Source organism: Nicotiana attenuata, chromosome 11 (genome assembly GCF_001879085.1).
Source record: "Nicotiana attenuata strain UT chromosome 11, NIATTr2, whole genome shotgun sequence".
Lineage (NCBI taxonomy): Eukaryota > Viridiplantae > Streptophyta > Magnoliopsida > Solanales > Solanaceae > Nicotiana > Nicotiana attenuata.
Window position 1 is genome coordinate 18,724,072 of NC_031999.1, and position 14,459 is coordinate 18,738,530.

At 37.8% G+C, this 14,459-nt stretch overlaps 1 protein-coding gene across 1 annotated transcript; it reads left to right on the forward strand.

The window, feature by feature from the left end:
• LOC109234991 (probable calcium-binding protein CML25) lies at nt 3,000-4,115 on the forward strand. The gene has a single exon (XM_019401015.1). The coding sequence runs from the start codon at nt 3,212-3,214 to the stop codon at nt 3,764-3,766; it is 555 nt and encodes a 184-aa protein (XP_019256560.1). The 5' UTR covers nt 3,000-3,211; the 3' UTR covers nt 3,767-4,115.

The following is a 14,459-nucleotide window of genomic DNA, read 5'->3' on the forward strand; positions in this document are numbered from 1 at the left end:
CCACTCGGACTCTGAACGACCTGATCGAGGAGGTCTGAAGGAACGACCTCTGCTGCGCTGGAACTGGCCCCTAGATGGATCACCACTGAAACTACCTGAACCTCGAGGCCTGCATTTGCAGATATGAGAATTCGTCATTCTAAGTTTAGATTTCGTCGATTTCATCATGACAAATCTAGATTTTGCATTTGCAGATATGAGAATTTAAATTCTCGAATTGGTGCTAGATTTCAATGGCAAATCAAGATTTTGAAATTGCAGAGATGAGAATTCTGCAATTCTAAGTTTAGATTTCATCATGGCAAATCGAGACTTGGTGCATTGTCACGGCAGTAATGAATCGTAGCTCGATTTTACACTTCTTTGTTGTATTTTTCTTCATGTTGCGCACAACAATTCTTCTATAATTATTCCTGCAAAATAAAGTTAAAAATATGGAGAAAACATGATAATTTATATGTTATTATGAGAGAAATTATGTGGTTAACATATGGTAAAATGCACTTACCAGTGCCATGATACTTGCATATTTGGTTGGGATTTCTCCGGGCCGGATCGATCTGTAAAGGTCGAGGCCATCTAGTATCCTTGATACGTCCGATGGCTGATACGATGGCGGATGCATCTACGTTGAAGTTATATTCCGATAGTCGTGGCGCTTCTTTAGGCCTGGCATCCCTGTCGAAACCACCCTTGCTCACGAGTCCTAGTGAACTTTGACCTCGATCATTTCTCCTCTCATTCTGTGTAAGGTTTCACCCAGACCCGTTGCCTCTACGGTCTCCGTTGTACGGTTGATATCGATCTCTATTCGACCTTGGCTCTTGGTCGATATCCTTCTTGATTCTATCCACGGGCCTGTTAGGATAAACGGACCCAGAAGGAGTCCCCAGTTGATCATCATCGACCCTGATCTTCGACTGATATCGATTATGTACATCGGCCCAAGTGACAGCTGGATACTCGATCAAATTTTATGTTGAGACCTTGAGTGAAAGCTTGAACAGCCCAATCGTCGACGACTGGTGGCAAATCCGTTCTCTCCGTTTGGAACCAAGATACGAATTCCCGGAGCATCTCGTTGTCCTTTTGCCTTACCTTGAAAAGGTCTGACTTTTTTGTTGCAACCTTAATGGCTCCAGCGTGTACCTTTACAAAAGAATCTGCAAGCATAGCAAAAGAATCAATAGAATTAGGCGGTAAATTACAATACCATATCATGGCACCCTCCGATAGAGTCTCCCCGAATTTCTTCGGCAGTACGGATTCAATTTCGTCATCTTCCAAGTCATTTCCTTTGATGGCGCACGTGTACGAGGTGACGTGTTCCTTTGGATCAGTCGTCCCGTTATACTTAGGAATCTCGGGCATACGGAACTTCTTGGGGATGGCTTCGAAGCCGCACTTAGGGGGAAAGGTTTTTCTACTAACTTTTTAAAATCTAGTCCTTTCAATATAGGTGGTGCCCCCAGGATTTGGTCGACCCTAGAGTTATAGGTTTCCACCTTCTTATCATTTTCCTCGATCTTCTTTTCCCCTGTCTCGATCCACTTTGTCAATTCTTCGAGCATATTTATAATAGCAGGATTGGTCTCGGTTTCCTTCTCGTTCGATTTTCTCGAAGCCGATTCGACCCTGTGTATAACTTCTTGGGATGGCTCGAGTTCGACCCTGCTTGGCGTTTGGTTCTGATTTTGGAGCTGACCTACTGTTGCCTGTTGGGCCTGCAACATTTCGAAGACTATCTGCAGGCTGATCCCGCCATCTTCACCACCGTGTGCATTCTGAGTAGCTGATCGGGTACCCCCACCGACGCTGCTTTCTGGATCGACGACCAAATTTCCATTGATGGATACATGCGAACTGACGTCGATCGGATCTACAGCCGGAACTCCATCGAGGCCAACAGGGGGTACAACATTTCTTGGTGCAATGTTCTCATTCTCGCCGTGGTAGCAGAGATCATTGTCAATGTGTTGAGGTGCTGAATGAGAGTTTGATATTTTTTAATCTTGTAATCAAAGACACCTCAAATAGAAAGCGTAAAATAGTGTGTATTACGAAAATTTGTACCAGGCAATCACTATTTTCCTTAGCCCCACGGTGGGCGCCAAACTGTTTACCCTAAAAACAGAAAACAATTGAATTTATACTGTGGTTTTAAGGACACGTGATTTGCTTAGCACAAATTAAGAGAAAACGTAAACTGACAATGAAATTAACCGCAAATGTAAATCAAACAAACCAAATGAAATGTATAGCTTTGATCCTTGAGCTAGGTTGCCTTCGAATCAAGTGAATATTTGTCAGAAAGTATGAGAAAAGTAACAGGAATATTGAGAGCTTAAGAGAGAGAGAGAATATATTGCTTTTGTAACGTGAATATGATGTCTTTTACAAATGATTGGACCTCCTTTATATAGTAGGGGAGTCCTACTCTTGGTACAATTCTAAATACAGTAAGTAATCCTATGATTGGCTAATTAATCGGTCTCCTCTTGATACGTGCCGGAATTTGCGCTGTGATCCTCGCCCGATTGCGGATATTACGTCTTTTCGTTATTCAACCCGGTAAACTACCCTCGATCTCTATCATGTTCGGTCCCGATCTTGGTCGGTCTCGATCTTAATGAGCTTGACATTCTAACTTTGCATCATATTCTGATATAAATCGAAGTCGATCTCTGACTTATCATGCTCCAGCCTCGATCAATTTCACAAAAAAGGGCAAGCCCGATTTTGACCGTACACACATATACATATTAATAAATTTAAGACTATAAATTTTAAAAGTTTTCTAATCATACAAATAATATTATTGCACATTTAAACTTTCAAATTTTAAAAGGATTTACTTTTTCGTGTCAATTCAAACTATATCAACATAAGTTAATAGAGTCATATTATATTAAATTTTTTGACATAAATTTAATTTGACGAGAACTTTAATTAGTTCACAATTAATTTTTTGTCGCGAGGTAGCCGGTAGGTACGGACGGCATGATTGTCATCGTGCATTCACGCAGTCTCTCGGGTATGCTAACACAACATTCCTCAAAATCCAAAAAGGTATAGAACTGCTATAAAATACTTAATAAATATTTCAAACTATCCCTTTATAATCCTCTCAAACAAATCTCCCAATCAGTTTTCTTTTAACTCTTCTCTCTCTTGCATTCTGTTCTTTAATAATTCATCCGCCCCTTTAGATATGAGATTCAAATCTCTGTTTAATCGCAAGAAGAAGAGCTTGCCCAACTCGAAAACCCCATCGCCGTCGAGTTCGCCGCCGGTAAACTCCCCGGCCAAGATCGAAGAGGAGCTAGAACAGGTGTTCAGCAAGTTCGACATGAACGGCGACGGAAAAATTTCATCGTTGGAACTGGGTTTCATCATGGCTAGCCTAGGAAACGCCGTAACGGAAGAAGAATCAGTAAACATGATTAAGGAAGTTGACGCCGACGGAGATGGGTTCATCGATTTGCAAGAATTCATCGAACTCAACACCAAAAATATCGATTCGAATGAAATTTTGGAGAATCTTAAGGAAGCTTTCTCTGTGTTTGATGTGGACAAGAATGGATCCATCTCTGCTGATGAGTTGCAGAACGTGATGAAGCGTTTAGGTGAAGAATGTTCGCTGGAAGAGTGCCGGGAAATGATCGGCGGCGTTGATTGTGACGGCGACGGGATGATCGATTTCGAGGAATTTAAGGTTATGATGGTTAGGGGCTCGAGGTCTGATCTAATGGACTCTCGTTGTTAAACATTCATTTTTGAAGATGAGGAGGTTCGAATTCTTTATTTGGATTTGGAAAAGAAAAGGAAAGAGTTGTAGAGATTTACTTTTATTTTGTTTTGTTAGAAACTACTGTGTTATCAATTTAAACCAATAGGGAATGGTGGATTAATGAGAAATTGAGGACGGAGTATTTTGTTATGTGCCAAATTTTAAATAAAGCCTCGACCCTAAAATAAATTACGTCTTCTCTCTAAGTATACACTTGTATTTGCTACTTATATTGCCACTTTTAGCATGTGTAAGGCTAAGTTTTTTATATCATGTTTTTCTAATTCACCATGTACTTATTTTTAAGCTCAATGTTGTTAATCCGTAAAATACTATATTTGAATTTATACCGTGGTTTATAGACAAACGAACCGATTTGATCCAAAAAATAATAAAGAAATAGGGACAAAGATAAGATTAACGACTGAAATTAAAGGAGATAACAAGCCTGACTCTGAACTCGGTCTTTCCGAGAGCAAAAGTAAAAGCAATGATGAAACTGTTTAGATTGAGTGTAAAATAATAGATTATATGGCTTTTGTGTACAGAATGTTTCATATCTTACAATGCTAATCTTGCTATTTTTAGCCTCTACATAAGGGGACAAGATCCGAAAATCAAGCTCCTCTTGAATGAGAATAAAAACGTTATTGATGGGTGCATCGCTGGCTTTGAATGCAGATATTCTCCGTAATGGCTGCTCATTAAATGCTACTCAATGTCAAACCTTTGAATCTCCATTATCGGCTATGTTCCCTTCAGAATCGATCCCGTACCGGTTACACCCTTCGTACCCGATATTAATTATTAGCTGACTCATCTTTTGCCTGTATTCGATCCATGTATCATCTCACCATTTGACCACTTATTATCAACCAATTTCACTCATACAAATGTTAGTAGCATATATTTGAATTTTTAAATCATGTACACATGCATGTTATGTGTCGATATTACTAGTAGCAAGTAAGACAAGGAACCGTCCTACATCTTGATATTTTTCTTTTTATAATATGTACTGAAATTGTTTATACGTCATTAATGATATTAATATATAAATAAATTAAACTTTAACTTATTATAATCTTCAGATCTCTGATTCTTAGTTTGTATTACAAGTGTAACGCTACATTTTATTTGTTAATTTTATACTTGATCACGCCCAAATCTAGTCCTAAAAAGGATAAGCGGTCGCTGTAAATATAATCCGGTCTAAAAGTCCGGGTCGAATCCCACAGAGAACTAAGGCTTAGCTACAGTTGTTCACTATCACCAAGAATACAAGCTTGAACAATTCTTAACTTATAGATATTAAGATTCTTGTGTTTAACTAACTGACTAACAAATTAAAATAATAAATTAACACTAAAGATACTATAGGTTGGAGAAAAGATTAAGGAGGTCTTGAGTTATGATTTCCCCAATTGTCAGAATCCTTCCCGCTATGTCTTCTATAATTTCGCCTAAGTAATCTCTACCGATCATGAGCGCTCTGCGTGTTGTAATTCTCTCCCGAGTAATTACGACAATTTACTGGACATACTCTCCTGAGTTACGCTAGCTGGCTTTAATTACAGCTCACTTAGATCGCACCCAAAGTTTCGTTATCCATAATCCCACCTTTAAACCCTTGGTTATTGATTCCTCACATATGTCGGGAGTGATGTTGTTCAACAACTACCTAATTATGTACTCTCTCCCGAGTAATACATACTAAATAGGCACGGCTAATTGAGGACCCTTCAATCAACCACAAGAATAATATAGTTGAACAAATAGAGAAAATACTACGGCTCAATTATATAAAAACATAACAAGAACTTATACTACAAAAGGTTCCATCAAAACCCTAGATAACAAATTAGCTATTCATAATAGTATGTAAAACTACAATACTAAAAGTCATAACCAACAATGAAAAATAGGAAGAGGAAGGAAAAACTCGTAGAAGAATTTCCCGCCTTGCTCCTATTGTGTCTCTGCCTCCTTAGGTCGAATCTGTGTAAAAAATATGTCCAACCTCCACAAAATACCATTTTTTCATGTATATATACCAAGTAGGGTTGGTCCCAAGCAATTATACCTTCTCCAATGTGAAAGAGGACAAGTTTCCAGGCCTGGACTAGCGCGGGCGCGCTAGTGACCGCGCTAGTGGCCGCGCATATTAACAAGTGCACTGCCTCAGTCCGCGACCAGGTCTGCGATCGCGGTTTCGACCGCGTTTTTCACCCTGTTCCGTTTGGAATTTGAAAAAACGTAAAACATGAAAAGTTGTAGCCCTTTGAGTTAGCTTTCCAACCATATATTGTGGAACAGATGGAGTTCTGAGAAAAAAGTTATGTGCATTTTACTAGACAGTGCACAATATGCCTACTCGATTCTTTGTTTGTTCTAACTATCATCCGTTGACCCCCGAACACGATCCCGACTTAATTCCTTGAGCTCTTACTCAGACTTCAAAGCTCCAAATCACTTGAATTCATTCCATAACATCTACATAGCTCGGAATCACTCCTACAAGGCATAAAACACACATTTAGTGCATGACACTAGCGATTAAAGCTCAAACTCAATTAAAGTGCAGTAAATTCGAGTGTAATAAGCGATTAAAATACGCAATTATAGCCTATCATCAACACCCCACACTTAAACCATTGCTCGTCCTCGAGCAATCAAACTACACTTTATATAGACACGACCTTTTTTTAAATAATTCTCCTAACTCATCACACCAAGAATATTTAAAATAGACTAAGCACAAAAGCGTAACATCTTCACCTCAAGGTTTGACTCACAAGTACCACGCATTATTAACAACTCACCTACTTACTCTAACATAGAGATCACTGACATTACCTTTCCTTCATGAATCAAGTGCCCTCACACAACAAAAGAGAGTAGTTCCACACAATAAAATTTAAGAGCACTTAGGAACTCAAGATAGAAAGAATTCACTCACTCTTAGAAATAACATTCATATGCCACAAAAGATGCACCATAGGCTTGCCCGTAGTGTACTACTCTACTAATCGAGCTTATTCAGTCTAGGATCAAGTAGGACTTTATTTGCTTCTAATGTAGGCTGCGGGACGGGTAGGATACATTTAGATATAAGAGTGACTACACCTCCCTAAGCACTTTAATACATTATACTTTAACATTCAAAACCCCATACTTATGTCAAACCAAACTCCACCTTCACATCAACCTATATTACCCCATACTTCTTTAAGCACAATTACATCAAGAGTCACCACTTATCAAGGAATTTTTTTTTACAGCAATACAACTATTTTTTTTTCAATTCAAGTGGCTCTTACTTGTTCAAAATAGTGCACCTTTCTCCTTATTTGATTAGTTCCACTCAAAATCCAAACCAACCACCCTACACTTTAACTTTTACAAAGTTCATAAACAATTAAAGTGCTCATGAGAGGTTACAATGATTCAAATAGATGGTTAATTCAAACAAATGGGTAAGTCTTGTAACGTGGTTGCCAAAGAAACAGGATTACAGGCTCAAAGGGGTTAACTACGATACGTAACAATTAGGCGGATAAAATATACATATCTGGCTCAGCAAAGAGATGTCTATATCACTTCCAAGACTGAACAAAACTACTATTTCGCTTTGCAAACACACGTGGCAAGTTCTAGGCATCAAATGCACGCACAGAATAACACAAAACCTTACACACATATATGGCACATAACTCATTCAGGATTGGATTCATCAAGACACTCTAGTCAAAACAGTTAAGCAAAGTTAAAATCATACAATTTAAGGTACTTATACAAGAGTCAAAAACTGAGCCTAAGCGTCACAGCCAGAGTACTTACTATTCTCAAGGCATAACAAAGTTAAGAGATATTGCTTCAATTCAAAACACAACACAATGGCTCCTACTCCCCAAAAAAAAACTATCTACACCCGTTTCAAACAAAACCCTTGGAAAAGAACCGCGACACAAAGAAAAACCAAGGGGGAATTACTACACTACCTACAAAAAAAAAATTTTTTCTTTTTTTCTTTAGACTTAAATCCCTTGAGAAATTTGTCTAATAGATCCATCGTCGGAAAAAGTCCAATCTTTTCTATTTTAAACAAAAAAAATATTCAATTAAACTAACATAACTAAAATAGCATAAAAAGTCATCCAGACAATCTCCTCACCCCACACTTAAAATTGTGCATTGTCCCCAATGCACACACATACATACAAGAGGGTAAAAGAAACTCCCTGGCATGCCAAAGGCCGAAGCACTAGCATCTCATGGGGTACTCAGACTTCTCCCAAGCCTGGTCCTTCATGTGGGTACCTCACACTTAGTTCCAACCATCCAGTTTGCTGTTGAATTCTTCCAATAGCTTTGCTTTCCATGCTCCTAGAAAATCAAAAATCGATACTACAAAAATAATACAATAAAAAAAAAAAAAAAGAAAGCAGTAAAGCTGGGTTGCCTCCCAACAAGCGCTTGATTCAACGTCGCGGCACGACGCGAATCACTTTTTGCCTCCACCTCGAGCTTACGAATTGAACCCCCAATTTGACATAACATTTTCGGCTATGCTCCAGGGGTGGAGGAACAAATATAATTGTCCCAAGAAACCATTGTACTATTCTACACTTCTTGGCTTTTCGATGAGGTATGTAGTCCTGTCTTTCTAGCAAGAAAAATACCAGAATGTAGGCCCCTTGTTCCTCATTCCTTGACTTCTCAATCGGTTCGGATGACTCTATTTCCATATCGTCATCCAAGCACAATGTAGAAAAATATTTGAAGTGAGGACCAATGCGCTCACACACATGAACTTCAGGACTTTCAGCATCCTCAACGTCAATGATACTAGAGTCAACAAAATTTATATCCTCAAAGTCCTTGGCTGGCTCTAGTCTCACTTCTTCAACATTCACATCCTCAAATTGTAGTTGGCTAGGTTGTTGATGTTCTACTCTTACCTCCCGAATTAACACCTCAAATTCATGCTCTTCTTGGCTACTATCCTCAATATTGGCTTGTTGAGCATTAAAAGCTCCAACCACTTGACTCAATTGAGCCTCCAACTTGTGAATAATTGCCTCTTGCCTTTCTATCTGCAATTGTTTTTCATTATTTTGTTTCAGAAGGCACTTTAACATATCCTTGATCTCCTTCAGGTCTGCATCCCCAGGTTCTTTGTTCTTGTTAACTTCAGACGAAAAGGTAGAACCATCATAGTAAGGGGTTGGGGGAAGATAAGAAATATAATCACAACCATAAAAGTGCCCATTTTTATCACCATACATATCACAAACATTCCACAAATAAGATTGAGTTGGTGCACATAACTCGCTCTCAGGAATATTTTGATAATCTTGATACGGGTGGTTTCCTTTACAATATTTATGAGGATCAATAGTAGAATTATCTACACCTAAATTCCCATAATTCCAAGATGTCATGTTTCTCAAATCAACGGTTATAATAAAATAAAATAAAAAACAAAACAAAATTCAAGTTCAAACTCAGCAACCTAGCAATATATACAGCTACAACTACACCGTTAGTTCCCGGGCAATGGCGCCAAAATTTGATCACGCCCAACTCTAGTCTTAAAAAGGATAAGCGGTCGCTGCAAATATAATCCGGTCTAAAAGTCCGGAGTCGAATCCCACAGATAACTAAGGCTTAGCTACAGTTGTTCACTATCGCCAAGAATACAAGCTTGAACAATTCCTAACTTATAGATATTAAGATTCTTGTGTTTAACTAACTGAATAACAAATTAAAATAATAAATTAACACTAAAGATACTACAGGTTGGAGAAAAGATTAAGGAGGTCTAGAGTTATGATTTCCCCAATTGTCGGAATCCTTCCCGCTATGTCTTCTATAATTTCACCTAAGTATTCTCTACCGATCATGAGCGCTCTGCGTGTTGTAATTTTCTCCCGAGTAATTACGACAATTTACTAGAAATACTCTCCCGAGTTACGCTAGCTGACTTTAATTACGGCTCACTTAGATCGCACCCAAGGTTTCCTTATCCCTAATCCCACCTTTAAACCCTTGGTTATTGATTCCTCACATACGTCGGGAGTGATGTTGTTCAACAACTACCTAAATATGCACTCTCTCCCGAGTAATACATACTAAATAGGCACAGCTAATTTATGGCCCTTCAATCAACCACAAGAATAAAATAGTTGAACAAATAGAGAAAATACTACAGCTCAATTATATAAAAACACAACAAGAATTTATCTTTCAAAAGGTTCCATCATAAACCTAGATAACAAATTAGCTATTCATAATAGTATGTAAAACTACAATACTAAAAGTCATAACCAACAATGAAAAATAGGAAGAGGAAGGAAAAACTCGTAGAAGAATTCCCCGCCTTGCTCCTATTGTGTCTCTGCCTCCTTAGGTCGAATCTGTGTCAAAAATATGTCCAACCTCCTCAAAATACCGTTTTTCCATGTATATATACCAAGTAGGGTTGGGCCCAAACAAATATACCTTCTCCAATGTGAAAAAGAATAAGTTTTCAGGCCTGGACTAGCGCGGGCGCGTTAGTGACCGCGCTTGTGGCCGCGCATATTAACAAGTGCACTGCCTCAGTTCGCGACCAGGTCCGCGATCGCGGTTTCGACCGTATTTTTTACCCTGTTCTGTTTGGAATTTGGAAAAACATAAAACATGAAAGTTGTAGCCCTTTGAGTTAAATTTCCAACCATATATTGTGGAACCCAAATGGAGTTCTGAGCAAAAAGTTATGTGCATTTTACTAGACAGTGCGCAATATGCCTACTCGATTCTTTGTTTGTTCTAACTATCATCTGTTGACCCCCGAACACGATCCCGGCTTAATTCCTTGAGCTTTTACTCAGACTTCAAAGCTCCAAATCACTTGAATTCATTCCATAACATCTACATAGCTCGGAATCACTCCTACAAGGCATAAAACACACAATTAGTGCAAGACACTAGTGATTAAAGCTCAAACTCAATTAAAGTACAGTAAATTTGAGTGTAATAAGCGACTAAAATACGCAATTATATCCTATCATCAATACTCTTTAGTTGTTAAGCAATGAAGGTATTTTTTGATTGAGGAGCTTCGATCTACCTACTGCTATTAAACTGGTTTCTTATGTTTGTGTCGATTTGCATACCATAAAGTAGCAAAATATCAAATTTGACAAGACTATGGGTGTGTTTGGTATGAAGGAAAATATTTTCCATGAAAAATGTTTTCCTAGAAAATGTTTTCATGGAAAATGAATGGTTTGTCACTTATTTTCCCTTGTTTGGTTGGTTAGTGGAAAATATTTTCTATTGTTTGGTTAGAGAGTAGAAAATATATTTTTTAGGAAAATATTTTTTATGCAACTCTCCTCACCTCTCCCCCCCTATCCCTCCCCCTCGCCCACCCCTTCCCCAAGTCTCTAAAAATTGACACAACCCAAAGCAACTAATGTGTTGCTTTACTTTTTTACGTAAAAATCGCGAACTTTCGAACCCGTAAACTTTATAATTTCTAAACTCGTAAACTTTCAAACACATAAACCTCTAAACCCATAACTTTGGAACTTGTAAAATTTCGAACCTGTAAACCGACAGATGAAAAAATTAAAATTGAAATTTAAAAAAAATCCTTTTTGGAGAGAGAGGTGGGGTGGGGTTTGGGTGGGTGGGTGTGGGGGGTGTGGGGGTGGATTGGGGGATAGGGTGGGGAAGGTTGAGAAGGAGTTTTGGAAAATATTTTCCCTTCTCTTGATAAGGAAAATATTTTCCTCCAATTGAAGGAAAATGAGTTGATAAGGAAAATGTTTTCCAAAATATTTAAGCCAACCAAACATGGGAAAATTGAAAAATATTTTCCAAAAAATGTCCAAACACACCCTATATTATAATTCAGTTCTTAGATCTTTGCTTGTGGAAAACGTTTTATAGTGGGCGCGGCCACTTTTTGGTTTCTTTCAAATTTGGTATTTAAATAATTTAATTAATTACGACTACTTTTTTGTTCGTCAATTAATAAGGGCTGTTATTAACAGAGATGATATTAACGTTCCTCATAACGTTGGACATAACGGACACAAAAACGGTTGCTATATTTATTTATCTTCCAATTTTGGTATTTTTATTATCTTGACTACGATAGCTTTCTGATCTGGTCTACCTTATACGCCTTAATGGCCCTTTTTGAATTTTCAAATTATGCGAGTTTTCCATTAAACCATAACAGTAATCGTTTGTTTTTTGGACCTCCTTGATTTTGTTATTTTTAAAGAAAGGCGTGTTGTGACCCAAAAGAAAAAGAAATGGAAAACTTTCTTTATTGATTGATCTTCTTATTAAAAATTGGATCTATGAATGGAGGTAACAACCTGTAGAAAAAGCTAGAACAAAAAGAGAAAGAGCTAAGAATATTTGGGAATCATTTTTATTTCAACTGGCAACTGTATTTAAAAATAACTGTACAACTCTGTTTGTACTACTCAAGCTCAACCTAAAAAAAAAAACTATTTTCATTACCAAACCAACTACTTCATTTACCGACTATCACAATTGACTTTACAAGATCAGTTAAAGTCCAACTAGTGGTGCATAACAGATAGTACCTTAAGTTCAACCTCCTGTAGTTTCAACACTCCCTTCAAGTTGAAGAATGAACAAATTAAACATCTTCAACTTTCCAACAACCCTACTAGAGGAACATATGGGACTCCAATCAACCTTGCAACTTCTTCTGGAAATCCATCAGTCTCTTCACAAGTGATCAATCCTTCTAACAATCAAGTTGCTATAGGATGAATCCATCGGTTTACACAGGAGCAATACAATTAAATCATGCAAATGCTGGGAAAAAGGAATGAAAACATTGGTTCAACTATGGCAGCAAGTATGGCACATAGTGTAACTATTCCTACAAATAAACCTAAGTGGATAATTGACACTGGAGCTTCCAATCATATGGTACATAGACTTGACATGTTGTTTGACTTGAAAACTTTGGGAAATTCTAAAGAAGGAAAAGTCTGTCTACCCACAGGAGATGTAGCTATAGTGAAACACATAGGCTCCACATATATATTTCCTGGTCACGGGATAACTAATGTGTTACACATTCCTGAGTTATCATACAATCTCTTATCTGTCTCAAAAATTACAAAGGAGTTAAGGTGTGTAGTTATATTCTTTCCTAACTTTTGCATCTTCGGGATCTCTTCAATGGACAAGTGAAGGGGATTGGTAGAGAAGACAGTGGACTGTATGTACTCACCTCTGAAAGTGTAATAAGGGAAGTTTCTAGTGCGTCTGCTACAAGAAGTTCAGGCTCACCTCCAAAGTCTCTCACTGTAAATACCATAGAGAATAACAGAATAAGTGTAGCCCTGTGGCATAAGAGATTAGGTCGTGTACCTTTAACTGTAATGAAAAGAGTAAGTGTTTTTCAATATCTTCTTTTCCTTTTTTCTTTGGGAAAAAAGGTATAAAAGAATCATCTTTCACAAGTTACAACAATAGATCAATAAGAAGCAATAAAAGATTATCCTGTTTGTTAGAGTGATTTTCTGTTAATTGATAGAGGACATTTTAGAATGCTATTTAGTCTAAAATAGAGGTACATGTATTGTATTGATGCATTTTGATTTTAGTTCAGGCTTTAGTGTAACATGGATAAGGCAGTTAGTGTTAAGATTTTTTATGAAGCTAAATATTTGAAAATTATTTCAGGTTTTTTTTAAAGTTTTGATCATCATAAGTGTTCTGGAAATGTTATTTTTTCAATCAAACACCACGGAAAATGTAACAATCCGACCGGTTATTTTGACCATTTGCACTTCGCTCGGTTGTTTTAGGGCATGAGTAGATCCATATGATGTATTATGACTCATGTGAATCATCGATTTTAGTTTTTAGGTTATTAGGAATTGATTTGGAGGAATGATTCTCAGCTAGAAGCATTAAATTTGAAAGGTTCGACCAAGTTTTGACTTTGTAGTTTAACAACGAATTAGATTGTTGATGGTTCCATTAGCTCCATTGGGCAATTTTGGACTTTGGAGCGCATCCGGATCGTGATTTGGAGGTCCGTAGCAGAATTTGGCTTGAATTGGCAAAAGTTGAAATTTTGGAAAGTGTGACCGGGAGTAGAATTTTTGATATCGGGATCAAAATCCAATTCTGGAAATTGGAATAGCTCCATTATGTCATTTATGACTTGTGTGCAAAATTTGAGGTCAATCGGACGTGATTTGATAGGTTTCGGTATCGGTTGTGGAAGTTTAAAATTTCAAGTTCATTGATTCCGAATTGAGGTGTGATTCATCGTTTCGATGTTGTTATGTATGATTTGAGGCCTTGAGTAGGTCCATGTTATTTTATTAGACTTTTTGGTATATTTGGACAGGGCCCCGAGGGGCTCGGGCGTATTTTGGATTGATTTCAGGCTATTTTTCCTTCATCTTGCACTGCTGTGTTCTGCTGGTATCTGGTGTCACATTTCTTCATCGCGTTCGCATGGTATGTATCGCGAACTCGTAGTGTATTCTTATGGCAGCAACAAATTGTTCTTCGCGATCGCGAAGTGTGTCCTGCATTCGCGTAGTGTTAGGGAAAGACTTCTTCGCATTCGCGTATGGGTTACCGCGTTCGCGTAGAGTCGAACTAGGAA